General features: G+C 61.4%; 1 protein-coding gene across 1 annotated transcript; it reads left to right on the top strand.

The window, feature by feature from the left end:
- The first annotated feature begins 9,076 nt into the window (after positions 1-9,076).
- CHP2 (calcineurin like EF-hand protein 2) lies at positions 9,077-14,605 on the top strand. Its single transcript, XM_077840711.1, has 7 exons — positions 9,077-9,143; positions 10,967-11,039; positions 12,594-12,674; positions 13,078-13,202; positions 13,728-13,789; positions 14,023-14,145; positions 14,552-14,605. The coding sequence occupies exons 1-7, from the start codon at positions 9,077-9,079 to the stop codon at positions 14,603-14,605; spliced, it is 585 nt and encodes a 194-aa protein (XP_077696837.1).
- The last annotated feature ends 1,500 nt before the right edge of the window (positions 14,606-16,105 follow it).

The following is a 16,105-nucleotide window of genomic DNA, read 5'->3' on the forward strand; positions in this document are numbered from 1 at the left end:
CCACCCCCCATCCCGCTCCCGGCTCTCTTCAACGGCCGCCTTGGGGGGGGGGCAGGCAAAGCTGGGAGTCTGTTGGGGGTCTGCACGGCTCAGTGCTGCGACGGGAGCCCAGCAAGGCGCTGTTGGGCGTGGGGTTAGCTCTGGGTGGTCTGCGCTTGGAGTCAGTTCTGGCCCCAGCGCGGTAGGGGGCGCTCTCCCTGCACAGTCAGTGCTGAGTCCCTAGACCTGCTGTGGCACTAGGGGGCGCTGTGCTGCAGGAAGTGGGCGCTTAATATGGGACGCTATCCCCTGGCAGTCAGGGCTGACCCCCCATGTCCCAGTGTGGCACTAGGGGGCGCTATGCTGCAGGGAGCCAATGGGGGCTCAGTAGGGGAGGGGCTGGCCCCTTGCAGTGAGAGCTGACCCCTGCCAACACCCAGATGGTGAAAAATTCATGCTACTCTCTAGCCCATCCCTGTAATGAGTTGCAGGGGGTCTCAGTGTGGTTCCCGGGGCCCGCTTCCCCCTTTGGCAAAACAGAGACACCCAGCCCCTCCCCCGGCCACCAGCCAGGTGGGGGGCAGCTCGTGTATTTGTGGGAACTTGCCTAAACTGGAACTTCAATCTCAGGGCAGGGGTGCATGCGGGCGGGGCCGGGGGGCTCAGCCTGGCCCCTCTGCCCAGGTCTAACATCTGTGCAAAAAGGCATTTGATAGAAAAGCAACTACCCCAGTGTGAGCATCGCGGCTTCAGTGGGTTCCTCCAGCTGTGCCCTTGTGTCTGTCCCCCCCACCCCCCCACACATCCGCCTGTGTTTATTTGTGTGAAGGTGACAGTCACACACACACACACGCCCCCGCATTTCCAGCTCCACTTTCCCACAGTCAGGCCCCGAAAACAGGAAAGCCGCTGGGGGCCGCAGAACAAAAGTCAGGGCAGAGACCTTGGGGCGCGGTCAGGAAAAAACAGGCCCCCAGGGCCAGGGGGAGCCACCCGGTTCTGCCAGGAGTGGCCCTTTCTCAGGGCAGGTGTCCCGGGAGTCTGGCAGGGTGCTCTGTGCACACGGTCGGCCAGCCAGATTCATGCGCTCAGGATCAGCCTGGTGTCCCCAGGGGGCCAGCATCCCCCCAGTGCCACGGGGGTCCAGATCCCAAGGGGAAAGTGCTGGGAAACCCCCCCACCCCAGTGTGGTGGGGGCATGGCTAGGGCTATGGAGCCAGTATTCCCCAGTGCCTTGGGGCACGGCCCAGGGTGGGTGCTGGGATCCCCCAGTGCCACGAGGAAGCAGCCCAGAGGTCAGGGGCTGGGACCCCCCAGGGCCACGGGGAGAGGCCCAGAGGTCGGGCTGAGACCCCCACCCCCAGCGCTACGGGGAGAGGCCCAGAGGTCAGGGGCTGGGAGAGAGGCCCAGCTGCCGTCGCTCGAGGCCTCGGTGCCCGGGGACAAGAACCCAGGCCGTCGGTGCTGACAAATGCCAGGCCCAGTGCCAAGGGCTAGCGGCTCTTAGGCCCATCCCTCGGGAAGGCAGGGAACAGCCCCAGCGGGTCTGGGCTCCCTTTGGAACCTCAGGCAGGGTGATCCTGGCCTGGCCCCGATCCTGCGGCCCAGCTCTGGCTGAGGCCTCTTTGGCTCAGACCCCAGGAGTCCTGGGACTGCTGCCTGGCCCCCAACGTCTCTCTCAGCACCCCCCGCCGGGGGGGACCTCGCACTGACCTCTGGTGGCGCGGGGGGGGCCGGAGGGGAGGTGGCGGAAGCAGCTACGTGACCCTTCGCAAACACCCACGGCCGTCCTGGAGCAGGCTCGGGAAGCCAGGCCGCGGGGGCAAGGAAGAGAAGCTGCTTCCTCCTGCCTGCGTGATCTTCAGAGCACCTGCCAAGTGGTGAGCGCTGCGGGGGGGCCTAGGAGCCAGGACTCCTGGGTTCTGTCCCTAGCTCTGGGACAGGAGTGGTGTCCGTTGGTTAGAGCGGGGGGGGGGGGGGCGTTGGGAGCCAGGATTCCTGGGGTCTCACCCCAGCTCTGGGATGGGAGTGAATCCAGTGGTTAGAGCAGAGGTGGGGTAGGAATTAGGGTGCTTATTAATTAATTAATTAACCCATCAAGCCTGCCCCTCTGTTCTGAGCCCCACCCCAACCCCGGCTTAGAGTGTAGTGATCTCACGGGCCGGGGGGTAATGGAAAGGGGGGGGGGGTGGCATTTGACCTGCTTAGCCTGGTGCTGCTTAAGACACATCCCTGCCCACGACTTGCTGGGCTCCATAATGCAGGGAAACCGAGGCCCGGTGGGAACCAGGCAGCTGGTGGGAATATTCCTTTGATCTTGGCCGGTGGAAGGGTAATGAGTCCGCCAGGTGAGGGTGGGAGGGAAGGTGCTTGTTCATCAGATGATTGCAGGGCTGGGGTCTTTCTTCTCCCCCCGCCTCCCCGCTGTGGGAAAGTCACTGAGCTCCTGCTGGCCTTTGAAGCTATGGAGCTGGGGCAGAGGCGAATGGGAATCCCTTCTGGCTGGGGTGGGGCGGGGGGGGCAGACATACTACTATGAAACAATGCAGAAGACCTGCCAGGACACCCAGCTCAGGGAAGGGAGTGGTGTCTAGTGGTTAGAACAGGGAGGGCTGGGAGTCAGGACTCCTGGGTTCTACCCCAGCTCTGGGAAGGGAGTGGGGTCTGGTGGTTAGAGCAGGAGTAGTGACGGTGAGGCTGATGTACTCTGCCCAGCTCTGGGGCTGGCACTGGTGATGCCCAGACTCTCCTGGTCCCTTCCTTCAATTTCCATGCAGCATAATTGCCCCTGACCCCCTTGATCCTCTTGTTTAGGTTTCCTACCTCCCCCAGCTCCTCCCCAGCTCCCCATGGAGCCAGCTCTCCTCACCTCCCTGACCCCATACAGCCCAGTGTTAATGAGGAAACCATGGGGAAGCTGCAGCTGATTCTGGCCCCCAGGGCAGCGCTTTACAGCCAGCAGCTGTCAACACACGGCTAAGATGCTACCCCACAGCAGATCTAGGGTCAGTCCAGCATAGGGCCACAGGGGGTGGCAGGCAGGGATGGGAACCGGGCCTCACTTGGGGATGGCTGTACTCTGCTGCTTAGAGGTGGGGGCTGAGCTAGGATGCCTGGGTTCTATTCCTCGTGGTTTGAGCAGCAGGGTTCTGGAATGCAGGACTCCTGGGTTCAATCCCAGCTCTGGGAGGGACGTGGGGTCTAGTGGTTAGATAAATTGAGTGTCAGGACTCCTGGGTTCTATTGCCAGGTCTGGAAGGGGAGAGAGTGTGTGTGTTCAACACGCCTCTCTGCTGCATGGCCTCAGAACTGTTCCACTGTGTGTCATAGACCCCCACACTGCACTACTTGAGATCAGGCAATGGCAGGTTTGGGAGGAGAAAGAGGCTGAGTTCTGCTCCCCTGCCTGCCGCCGTGAGTCGGGGTTACGGGCGGGGGATGGGTTTCCTCCCAGGGCACCGATCCAGGTGCAAGTGACCGAACCAAACCGCTCGTGCATCGAGACGTGTAAACTTCCTGGCCTTCAGCCTGCCCAGCAAAACAGGATGCAGGAGGGAGCGATAACAACCAGGGGGGCGTGGGGGGGAGAGATGGGGCACCCCCTAGCGCTGCCCTCGCCTGGGGGGGCTCTGCCCCCGGACACGGCTGGGGGCGGGGGCTGAGCTGACAGCAAAATCTGTCGTTAACGTAGAGTTAAGGGGGCCCGGCAATTGCTCGGGCCCTTCCAGCGTGGCGCATTCTGCAAAGCTCAGAGCCACGGGAAACGCCCCCTCCCCGACCTTAACTCTGCCCCCCTGGAGCCGGCAGTCGCCGCCGGGACTCCGCGACCTGAACTCCCACCGCCTGCGCTCTTAGGTGTAGCTGGGCTGCCTGGCGGAGGACTGCGGGGGCGGCTTGGCAGCACCGTGCTGGTGAGCTGGGGCCACGTGCTCTTAGCACGGCGCTTCTCTGCCGTCGATCTCCCCAGGCCCCAGAGAGCTTCCGGCCTCACCGCCAGGCCGCTGTGGATCACGGGCCTGCTTGGGCCCCCTTCGAAAGCCTGACCCAAGCGCAAGAGCAGCTTGTCGATTTCAGACTCAAGGTGGAAGGCTCCGGAGAACGTCCACACCACCCGCCGTGGCAGAACTGTGAGCCAGCCCCTATAAACCCCGGGGGCACCGGGCGGCCCAGGCGTGCCAAGACCCGGCTGGCAGCACCCCGCCTCCGTGGCCGCGGATTGGAGTTGCAGGAAGCTGACGGCGCAACCCCGGCCTGTTGCTACAACAGCCCCTGCTTTGGGGTCGGGCTCTGTTCTCCGGCTCGGATTCCTGGCTTGACCCCCTGGCTCTTGGCTCCTGATCCCTGTCCCGGGTTAGACTCCTGGTTTCTGGCTTCAGCTCACACCTCAGGCCTGATGCCTGTTCCTGCCTGCTAGGCCACGCTGCCCACGTCCTGGTCGTGACAACATTCCCCCCACCCTTGGGCCAACCCTGCCAGTGCCACCTTGTTCTCAAGGCTCGGCCTGAGGGGGGGGGGGGGTCCCCATGCCCGCAATCCATCGCTGGCCACCTCCCGCCCATGGGGTTGGCGTGGCCCACAGCTGCGCTGTGTGCATACAGCAGCCTCCGCCGGGCCGCCCCCACGCAGGTAGGAGGAGGTGGTCAGACCCCCCAAGGGGGTCAGGTTGTTCTCAGCCCCCCAACCCAGACCTGACACGTGGGGTCGGGTTGTAGGGCTCTGCTGCGGATTCCCTGCCCATCACCGTGGGGCCCTCCCCAGCCGCAGGCAGCAGAGCTGGGGAGTTGGGGGTAGCAGGAGGGGACATCCCTTTTCAATACCCGTCAATTTCATGCCGGGGAAAGTGACCGATGTGCCCTGCCAGGGGACTGGGCTCCATCCGGCGTCCCCAGAGCGGGCATGGCCAGGGGGGTTACCCGCCACCCAATTCCATCCACCTCCCAAGCGACTCATCCCTGCCCCCTGCTGGTCAGCAGTCGCTCAGGGCTTCAGGGGCTCTGCTCGGCTTGGTGTCCGGTTCCCCCTCACCCTGTGCAGCAACCTACCCAGACTCTGGGCATCCCCCCTGGAGCGGGACACACATACGGGCATGAAACAGTGCTGACGTGTTGCCAGCCCAGGATTCCTGGGTCCTCTCCCCAGCTCTGGGAGGAGCGGGGAATCTAGTGGTTAGCGCGGGGTGGGGGCTGGAAGTCAGGACTCCTGGGTTCTATTCCTGGCTCAGGGGGGAGAGTGGGATCTAGTGGTTAGAGGGGGGGGGCACCTGGGTGTCAGGACTCCTAGGTTGAGAAGCTCAACCCTTAAATACAGCGCCCCCAATCCCACAGCCCCATCGAGGCTCTAGGAAGCATCATGGGGCGGGGGGGTCTCCGTGGCCCATTCAGTTCTCTGCCAGACGATGGGGTGGCCACTGCCAGTCCGGGCCAGCGGTGATGGATGGCTGTGCGCTGGGAGCATCTGGGGCTGGGCTGAGACCTGCCCAACTCGTTGCATGCATGGCCAGTCAGGGGCCCCTGTTGGCAACAGGGCCCACCTCCCATTAACAAACCGGCCACTTCCCAGGCTCCTTTGCGAGCGAGCCTCGAAAGTCCTTTCCAGGAAGGCGGCCTCCCTCCCTCACTTCCGCCTTCGGGGCCCCCCAGCTACCGGGGACCCCCTTAGCTTGGCCTGGCTCAGCTCTGCATGAAGGGGCAGATAACCAGCGTCATCCAGACCTCATCACTCATCCAGCCTTGGTGCGAAAATGAGCTGCTGTCCCTTTAAGACAACTCCCCTCCCCCCTCCCAGCAAAGGCAATCAGCTGTTCAGCCTAATTAAAGGCAGGTGCAAAGGGGTGTTGGGTGCATGGAAGGGGAGAGTCTTAGAGATGGTTTAAAGGGAGGTGGCTGGCTGCCCCCCCCCCATGTTGGTTTAAGGGGGGGGGGGGCACTGGTGATGGGAGGGGACTGGAGGAGGGGGTTTCCAGGCCCCTACAGGTATCTTGGGCTGCAAGATGCTTGCTCCTTTTGAGCATCCCCCAACACACACACCCACCCCTAAGGAGCTGGATGCCCCATCTGCCTGGCTCTCTGCACCCCCTTGGAGCTGGGGGGGGGCGGAGGGAATTTCCCCCCCTCCTGCCCAAGGAGACTCATCCGGCTCGCCTGTCCTGACACAGCTGGCCAGGGCTGGGGGCAGCTGTGCAGAAGCGGCTCTGCCTCTCCGGCCTGCATCCTGCTGATGCCCTTGGGTGTAGCCTTGCCCCCCCTGCCCCCAGAGACCCTTCCTGAGCCTTGGCATGAGCAACTCCCGCAAACAGGAGTCGGGGCGGGGAGAGGAAGGGCGGATTTTCTCAGGGAGTGGGACACGGGGGCCTTTCCCCTCTAGGGGCCGCAGCCTATGATCTGGCCCCACAGCAGGCGAGTGGCTGGCTCAAGGTGGCAGAGAATGGGATTTGGGGCTTCCCCCTGGGGAGCCTGCCCAAGGCAGGGAGACTAGCTGTGTGAGGGAGGGATATGGGGCCTTTCCCCTCTGTGACCCCAAGGGGCCAGAGCTGCACCCTAGATCCTGAGACGGGGCTGTCTGGTTCAGGCCAGGGCCTGCTGGGGGTCAGGCCTCCCCTAAATCTAGTCGACTCCTGCAGTCCGGCAGCGCCCTCTGGTGGCAGGTTGCTGGTAAGGCTGCTCTGAGCTCCTCTCCAGGTGACTTTGGGGGTGACCCCGAGCCGGAACAAATGCCACTAGCTTTGCCCCTAGTGCTGGGGAGCAGAGGATGGTGTGAGGAGAGAGACAGAAGTGGGGGTGCGGCTGCAATAGAAGGGAAAGAGAAACTGAGGCTCCACAGCTCCCAGCTATCAACGGCTCAGCTGAGCCTGTGGCCAGCTAGTTTGGCATCTTGTCTCCAGCCATGGGCCACGCCTGATGCATCGGACTTTATCCTGAAGCAGCGTTGCCTAGTGGGTGGAGCACTCCCCCAGCCCGCGGGAGGCGTGGGTTCTATTCCTGGCTCGGAACCAACAGAGGGGTAAGGGATAGCTCAGTGGTTTGAGCTATTGGCCTGCTAAAGCGAGGGTTGTGAGTTCAATCCTTGAGGGGCCCATTTAGGGATCTGGGGCAAAAATTGGGGATTGATCCTGCTTTGAGCAGGGGGTCGGACAAGATGCCCTCCTCAGGTCCCTTCCAACCCTGAGATTCTATGATTCTAAGTCACTGCCCTGCCCTGTGCCTCAGTTTCCGCATCATACCGTAATACCCATGATAATCGCTCCACCTGGAACCCCAGAGCTGACCCTGTGTCCGGGCATCGCCTGATCTGTTCCACCCTATACAGCAGGGATGGGCAAACTACGGGCTGGGGGCCGCATCTGGCCCTCCAGACATTTTAATCTGACCCTCGAGCTTCCGCCAGGGAGTGGGGTCAGGGGCTCCCTCCTTGGTAAAGCCCATTGAGCTCTGCAGCTGAAAAGCGCTGGATAAAGGCAGCGGGTTGTTGTGGTAGCAGATGCACAGAGTCCGCGGCCCGAGGGAACCCTCTGGGGTCATCGAGTCTGACCTCCTATGTAACTCAGGCCGCAGACCATGGAATGACCAGCCTGTTGTTCCAGCCAGGCTGGGTCCCAGCAGATCCGACCACCAGGGCTCTGGGCCCAACCTTCTGCAGGTCCCAGCTAGCCCTTTGGTCCGTAAGAAGCTGGGCCGACCCTCGCAATAGCAAGTGTGGGGTGCTACCCGGGGCTAACCTTCCTGACCCTACCTGCATGCCCTGATGCCTGCGCATGGATGCCCCCTTGAGGTGAACATGTGTGTGTTGTTAGGGTCCTGCTCTTACCCAGAGGAGGGGAAGGGTTTTTAAGGTGCTGAGCCCAACTGCTGGGGGTCTTGAGTGCTGACGGGTGGGGTTACTACGATCTGGTGCTGTACTTCTGCCAGGCATCTCAAAGGTTAACGTGACCCCGAGGCCTCTGCGCAGTGTCACACCTTATCTCCCAGCAGCCTGGGGAAATAACCGGCCTGGCTACGAGCCCGCTAAAGGAAGCTCGGGGGTCGGAGGTGCGGATGCTTCAATAGGGGGCGCCCTCCTGCCTGAGGCAGCGCTGCCCTCAATGGGGCAGCGCTAGGGGGCGCGGGCAGTGGGGCAGGGGCTCGCTAAGGGGTGCCTCACAGACAGTGCTGACCCCATTGCTCGCCCCAGGGGGCACTGTGCTGCAGGGAGCGTGGCGGGGGGGGACCTCAGTAGGGGGCGCTCTCCCCTTGCAGTCAGCACTGACCCCAATGCGGCACTAGGGGGCGCTCTGCTGCAGGGAGCTGGGTGGGGCGTGATTCAGAAAGGGACCCACTGCCCTTGGAGTCAGGGTTGATTCGGCCCTCCTTAAATTCCTGCGCTTTCGCTTGGATTCCGTTTCGGTGGCCTCCTTTTCATGCCTCAAACTGGGATGCAGAATTGGAGTCCGGCTGTTAAACAGCAGCTGTGCCACACCCCAGAGACAGCTGCATCTCCGCTCTGGGTGAGGGATATTTGTATAAACAACTGCCAAGCCCCACCCTAGAGGGGTCTATATTTCCGGGCTGGGCCAAGGAGCCTTGTTATAGATCAAAGGTCCCTGTATAAACAGCTGCCACGCCCTACCCCAGAGGTGGCTGCATCTCAGTGCTAGATCAAAGGTCCCCACATAAACAGCTGCCACGCCCTACCCCAGAGGTGGCTGCATCTCAGTGCTAGATGAAAGGTCCCCACACAAACAGCTGCCATGCCCTGCCCCACTGGTGGCTGCTCTGTGCAGGACCATCAATCTGTGTAGAAAGGCTTTGTCATGGGACGTGCTCAGAGCAGCTCAACCCCCAACCACCCCTCCCCACAGAAAACCTTGACAGTTTGGAAAACCAAACAAACAAGCCACTTCCCTGTTTCCCAGTCCCAGCCTTTACTGCCTGGGCGGGGAGAAGGAAAGATCCACCTTAAAGGAACTCAGCCCAGCCTTCCTTTCCCGGGGTTGATTGGCCATCCGGCCAGTCACTCGAGATCCCATATGGGCTTCTTGGAAAAGTTGGCTCCAGACTCCCGGTTGCCCTGGGCGCCCTGCTGCAGAGGGAGAGATTCCCGGCGAGGCCTGAGGGCATGAGAGATGGGCTGCCAGAGCTCCCACCCGTCCGCTATCCCCGAGCTGGAGGAGATCATGGAGGAAACCGGCTGTAAGGGCTCAGCAGAGTGTGTGTGTGTGGGGGGGGGGGGGGATTGTGTAACCCTCAAGTTGGCAAGTTAAATCTGAGCAAAAGGGGACGGCGGGGAGGGGTGGTCGCACTGGCTGGTGTCCTGGGGCTGCAGGCCATGTGGGGCAGGGACCCTGCGCTGTACAGGGCTGGGCAGTCGGACCGCGCTGCACCTAAATACCTGCCCTCCGAGGCCTCTGGTTGAAGGGGAGGGAGAAACGTGTGTGTGTGGTTCTGCCAAAGGACTGGGGGGGTCAGGACTCCTGGGTTCTATTCCGAGCTTGGGGAGGGGGGTTTGGTGGGTTAGAGCAGGGTGGGGCTGGGAAGCAGGATGTGGGTTCTAGCCCCAGCTCGGGGAAGTGTTTTGTGATCACAGCAGAGGTTGTTGAGTCAGGCAGGTAGGGTGATCAAACAGCAAATGTGAAAAATCGGGATGGGGTGGAGGGTAATATATAAGCCTCTATAAGAGAGAGACCCAAAAATTGGGACTGTCCCTATAAAATTGGGATATCTGGTCACCCTACAGGCAGGACTCCTGGGTTCCCTGCTTGGCTCTGGCACTGACTAGCTGTACAGTCCCACGGCAAGTCACCAACGCCCCCCTCCCCCCTGTGCCTCGGTTTCCCCCATTTGACCTGGATCCTTGGGAAAGTGGCCTACCTGGTTAATTTGCAAGGTGCCCTGACAGTGGGTGGATGGGAGGGGCTGGCAAAGGAGGCAAGCTCACCCCCCAAACGGCTCCATCCTGTCCCCCATCTACCCTGGGGGTGCGGGGCAGAGAATGGCCACAGCACAGTGTGTGGAGAAGGACTCTCAGGTGCCATTTCCCACCCCAGGGGGCTCGGAGTGTGAGAGAGGATCCGCCCCTGGGTGCATTTCAGAGCCACTGACTGAGGCCCTATGACTTACTGGGCGTGAAGCTTTGAACGGGTGTCCCAGCAAGGGGAATCCTGGAGTGTGGCTCTCCCAGCCCTGGCACTTTGGGTCTTTCTGAACCCAGCTGGGAATCTCCTCGAGTTCGTTGGTTCGAATCCAGCCCTGGCGGGTAGGGACTGAAAGCCTACTTGAGTTGGCTACTGCTGGTGGCCCCACTTGTGATATGAGCTCAGGGCTTAGCAGGATGGGCGCCCGTGGCACAAAACAGCCTCCCTGTGGTTGGTCCTAATTGGCAACCTTGGCTAACAGGCCCAGGATTGAATGGGGCACAGGGAATGGGGGACCCCTGCAGGGTGTATTGGCAAGGGGGCGCTGAGATAAAATAGCCCCATGGCTAGAGTGCTGGACTCAGAATCAGGACGCCTGGGTTCTGTTTTCAGCTCCGGGAAGAGAGTAGGGTCTAGTGGTTAGAGCAAGGGAAGCTAGGAGTCCTGAGCTCTCTTCCTAACGCTGGTGGAGACTGGGGTCTACTGGTCAGAGCAAAGGGGAATGTGGGAGTCAGGACTCATGAGTTCTCTTACTAGCAATGCCACTGATTGGCTGTGTGTGACCTTGGGTGAATCACTTCCCTGCCTCGTGCCTCAGTTTCCCCATCTGTAAAATGATACCGACCTTCCTTTGTAAAACACTTTGAGGTCTCCAGACGAAAAACCCAGGGAAAGAGCCAATCCCCCTGAGCAGCCCAGGCCCCTGGCATGAAATTAAATCTACTATTAAATGTTAATCAGATGAGGGGAAGGGGAACAGATTTAATCACCAGTATCCTAAAAATTCCATCGCAGGGTTGTTAAACCCTCACCTGCCTTGGCCCCTGCAATAAGGGCGAACCTTTGTCAACGGCTAAAACTGTCTCGCTCTCTCGTGTCCAGTTTCGCAGGCCAGCGTCGTCCGCCTCTATGACCGGTTTCAGGCCCTGGACAAGGAGCAGAAGGGCTACCTGAGGTAGGGGGAAAGCGGGTGTCTCTCCCTGGGCCCTTCTGGCTGCTTTATCATTGGATCATTACGACAGCACTTACAGTCTCTGGTGCATTAAGGTGGTTTAACGCTTGGGTGCAAAGAGCTCGGACACTTCGGTGATGGGCATGGCAAAGGAAACCGTATAGCAGAGATGGGCGAACGTTTTGGCCCAAGGGCCACATCTGGGCATGGAAATTGAATGGAGGGCCGTGAATGCTCAAAAAATTGGGGGTTAGGGTGCGGGAGTGGGGAAGGGCTCTGGCTGGGGATTGGACTCTGGGGTCAGTCTGGCGTGCAGGAGGGTGCTCCGGGCTGGAATCAAGGGGTTCAGAGGGCGGGAGGGGGATCAGGGCTGGGGCAGGGGGTTGGGGCGTGGGGAGAGGCTCAGGGGTGCAGGCTCCAGGCAGCACTTACCTCAAGCGGCTCCCGGAAGCAGCAGCATGTCCCCTCTCCAGCTCTTACGCGGAGGCGCAGCCAGGCGGGTCTGCACGCTGCCCTGTCCGCAGGCGCCACCCCTGCAGCTCCCATTGGCTGCGGTTCCCAGCCAGTGGGAGCTTCGGGGGCAGCTCTTGGGGCAGGGGCAGCGTGCAGAGCCCCCTGACTGCCCCTATATGTAGGAGCCGGAGGGGGGACACACTGCTGCTTCCAGGAGCCGCACAGAGCAGGCCAAGCCCCCGACCCCGCTCCCCACCTGGAGCGCCAGAGCAGGGCAAGCCCCTGACCCCACTCCCTGGCGGAAGCTCGAGGGTCAGATTAAAATGTCTGGAGGGCCAGATGCGGCCCCCAGCCCGTAGTTTGCCCATCCCTGCCATATAGGGTGGAACAGATCAGGCGATGCCTGGATACAGGGTCAGCTTTGGGGTTCCAGGTGGAGCGATTATCATGGGTATTACGGTAGCACCTAGCTGGGGCAAGGAGAGTGCCCCCAAGATCCGGGCCCATTGCCTCAGGTGCCGCAGACATTGGCAGGAAAGGCCCCTGCCCCAAGGAGACAGACGAAAGGCTGGGAGGGGAAACTGAGGTACGGAGTGGGGCCCAAGGTCAGAGCCCGGAATAGAACCCAGGTGTCCTGAATCTGTCCACACCCCCTCCCCCAGCGAGGGGAATCGGGCCCAGTGGCTCTCCGAGGGGGCCAACTCTCTACTAAGAGGGACCCACAACAGGGATGCACTGGGCAGCTAATGGGAGCTGCCCATGGCAGCCCAGAGTCTGGCATCAATCTGGAGTAACCCCAGGGGAGTGAGCTGCGGGTATCCAAGATCCTTCCTCTGGAACGGCTGCCATGCCCCACGCCAGAGACAGCTGCATCTCAGCGCTGAGAGAGGGATCTCTGTATAAACAGCTGCTGGGCCTCACTCCAGAAGTGACTGCATCTCACCATTGGAGGAGAGATCCCCATATCAACAGCTGCCTATGCCCCACCCCAGAGGCGACAGCCACCAGTCTTGCGCCTAGAACACAGGGGTTGAGGCCCCCAAGGGTTCAGAGCTGAACCAGCCGGGCCATGCCATGACCTCTGCCCTGTCTCACTCCCTAAAGCAAATACGACCTGCAGGGGATCGGGGAGCTGGCGGTGAACCCCCTGGGGGACCGGATCATCAACGCCTTCTTCAAGAAGGGGTGAGTCTGCTCCACGGGCGTCACCCCCAGCCCCAATCGACGGTGGGGGCAGGGAACTTCCAGCGGCCTGGCTCTGCAGCGTGGCGGGTGCAGGCTATCTCACTCGCCGCTGGGGGGCGCCAGAGCTCACCGGCCACGGAGCACCGCAGGGGACCCCGGCAGAGCCCGACGGGGACTGGATGGTGCAGGGTGCTGAGCAGTGCGGCCTCTGTGGCAGAGACATGCGTGGTCCTTCTTCGCTCTCTGCTGCATGGATCCCCGTGGACACAGCCCCTGCGCCCCGCCCCAGAGGTGGCCGCATCTCAGCGCTGGGCGTGGGCTCCCTGTATAAACAGCTGTGGCTTGTCTGGCAGCCTGCACTGCTGCACTGATTATTAATCAAGTCTCCCGTCTCCCACCGCAGGGAAGAGCTCACCGATTTCCGATCCTTCATCCGGGTCCTGGCCCGTTTCCGGCCCATGGAGGAAGGAAAGTCCAAGGAGACTGGTCGCCCGGAGCCCATGAACAGCCGACAAAGCAAGCTGCAGTGTGAGTAGTGGAGCTGGTGGCAGGACTCACTCGGGGGGAGGCCTAGGGGACTGCCCCCCATGCCCCACTGCTAAGGCAAGTCACTGGGGCCCCTTGGTGACAAGGGGAGGAGGACCCAGATGAGGGGCTGTGGCATTATGGGGCCTGCATGGGAGGGGAAGGTACCACTGGCCTCCGGCCAGAGGGCATTGGGAGTGGGGGGTGAGGAGGGCACGTGGGAGGAGTGCTAGGTGTGGAGAACTGGGAGGGGTAGTGGGGTGGGGGCACCCAAGGGCATGTGGAGGGGTGCTGAGGTGGAGTGGAACTGACAGAACTGAGGGGCGGGCCATGCAGAGCTATGGGGAGGGGTGCTGGGGTGGGAGCATGCATGGGGAGGAGGCAGAGTGGGGCCACAGGCATATGGAGGGGTGTTGGGCTAGGGGGACATGTAGAGGCTTAAGAGGGACAGGGGGAGGTTGGGGCTGGTGGCGGGGGGATCATTTCCCTGCCCCGATCCCATTGCTCACACCAATCTGGGTTGCATAGTTGCTTTTCAGCTCTACGACCAGGACAGCGACGGGAAGATCTCCCGGGACGAGATGCTGCAGGTAATGAGCGTGCGCGAACGTGCAAGGGCCTGGGGAGTGTGCAAAGAGTGAGGGGAAGGGGCTTGGGGTGAGCATGCGCACGAGGCTGGGGAGCGAGTGTGCAAGGTGGCTGTGCGAGGCCGGCCTCCTCCCGAGGGCCCCCAGAGATGGAATCCCTCCTCCCCTCCTGCAGTGGCAGCCCCCCGGGGTGGGTGGGGCAAGGGGCGGGGCCATCATTGTCTCCTCCCCTCCAGGTGCTGCGGCTGATGGTCGGCATCCAGGTGACCGACGAGCAGCTGGCATGCATCGCCGAGCGCACCATCCAGGAGGCCGATCAGGACGGTGACGGCGCCATCTCCTTCGAGGAGTTTGCCATGGTCTGGCAGGGTCCAGGGGGGGCAGGGTGTAGAGCTGGGGGGCAAGGGGTGGGGTTGATTGTCTAGAGGGGAGCAGTGAGGCCCGGTGGAGGGGGTGGAGGATGGATTATTAAGTGTATTACGATAGCACCTGGGGCCACAGCTGAGCGAGAGACAGTCTGGCGGGATCAAGGAAGGACCATTATCCCCACTGAACAGGAAGGGAAACTGAGGCACAGGGAGGCTAACTGGTTGGACACAAGGTCACCCAGGGTGTCTGGAGCAGTGCTGGGAATTGAGTCCCAGCCCAGGGCTTTAGTCACGTGGTCAGCCCCCCCCGCCCGCAGGGACCTCTCGTGGCTGTCTGGGTGGGAAGTGGTTACGGCCCAGGGCTGGCCATGTTTCCGACGTCCTCGCCTCCCCGCAGTCAGTGGAGAAGCTGAACATCGAGCAGAAAATGAGCCTCCGGCTGCTGAAGTGACCCATCAGGATTGGAGAGAGCTCCCCCCCCCAACCCAGCACTGGGAAGATCCACTCTCAGAGGGGCTGCCGCCAATCAGATTTCAGCTCCGCCCTCTCATCATTCAATGGATCCCTCCAAGGAGGGGCTGCATCCAATCACACTTCAGCTCCGCCTTCCTACCTCTGCTCCGCATAGTTCCAGACAGAGAAGAGCTGCACCCAACCAGATTTCATCTCTGCCCCCTCACCTCAGGAAGGATCCAGTCTGACAGGGGCTATGTCCAATCAGATTTCACCTCTGCCCCTTGTCTTGGGATGGATCCAGTTGAAGAGGGGCTGCATCCAGTCAGATTGCATTGCTGACAAAGAGCGGATCCTGCTGTGAAGCTGGCCTATGATGGCTGTCACTCCTTCCAAATAACAAGTGCCGGCACCCAAGGGAATGGGATCCAAGCTAACTCCCCTCCCCAGCGCTGCCCCTGATAACTGGGGGACTCTGATGCCCCCCAATGGCAGGGGATAGTAGAGCCTCTGGTCAGTTTACTGCAGATCAGAGACTTACAACCTACAAACAGCACTTCCCGTTCTTGTGCTTTAAGCCCTCTTTGCAGTCCCTCTATTCTGGGCCCTGCCCAGCTCCCAGTGTCAATTAGAGCAGCCCTGAGGCTGCTCTGACTTGCACATCACCCCCTAGCGGCCCTGGGGAGCAGAGAATACCCACAACGCCGTACGCTCCAGCTATGTCCCCAATCGACCCCCTGTGCCGGGAGCTGGAAGCAGGGCCCTTATGCACAGCAGCCGGGGACGCTCTCACTGGTCAAGGCGCGGGAAGCTTCTCAGGGCGACGCTGCCGTCCCAGTGGGCTCAGTGTGCCTGAGACTTGGGCCTAGAATCTCCTGCCATCGGGGCTGGATTCACTCGGATTCAACTCTGTCTGTTTGTAAAAAAATAAAATAACCATGAAAAATCTCGTCCTCGGATTTAAAATAATCGTCGAATTTCCATCTGCATTTAATGCCGGGGAGAAAATGCCACCCCCCACCACCACCGCCACCACCTCGAGTCCCTGGGGCAGTGTGGCCAGCCACACAGCTCCCCTTAGCCAATCTATCCCAGCTCTGGAGGGATCACCCCACCTCCAAGGGAAAGTAGGGGGCTCAGGCCCCAGGGTCCCATTTACTCCTTGGCCTTTTCACGGTGGGGTGGCTAAGTGGTTGCGGCATTTGACTATAATCTGGTGGGTTAGAGTCTCCCTCAATCTCACACGGGAAGGCCCCCTCCCATGCACCCAGAAGCACGTGAGTCCTTGATCCAAAAGCGGTCTGACCCAAAGCTGGCTCCTGTGATGCCCTGTCAAGCATGGGCTATGAAACCGATGGCTCGGGGGAACGCTGACGCTCCACTGAGGCTACCAGCAGGGTCGGGAGAGGGCATTTATACCGGTGTCTCTTGTAGGCTGTGAACACCCGTCTTACTGAGCTGAGACCTGCCCTGTTTGTCACACCCATGAGGCCACAAA

The sequence above is a fragment of the Eretmochelys imbricata genome, chromosome 23 (genome assembly GCF_965152235.1).
Source record: "Eretmochelys imbricata isolate rEreImb1 chromosome 23, rEreImb1.hap1, whole genome shotgun sequence".
NCBI classification, from domain to species: domain Eukaryota; kingdom Metazoa; phylum Chordata; order Testudines; family Cheloniidae; genus Eretmochelys; species Eretmochelys imbricata.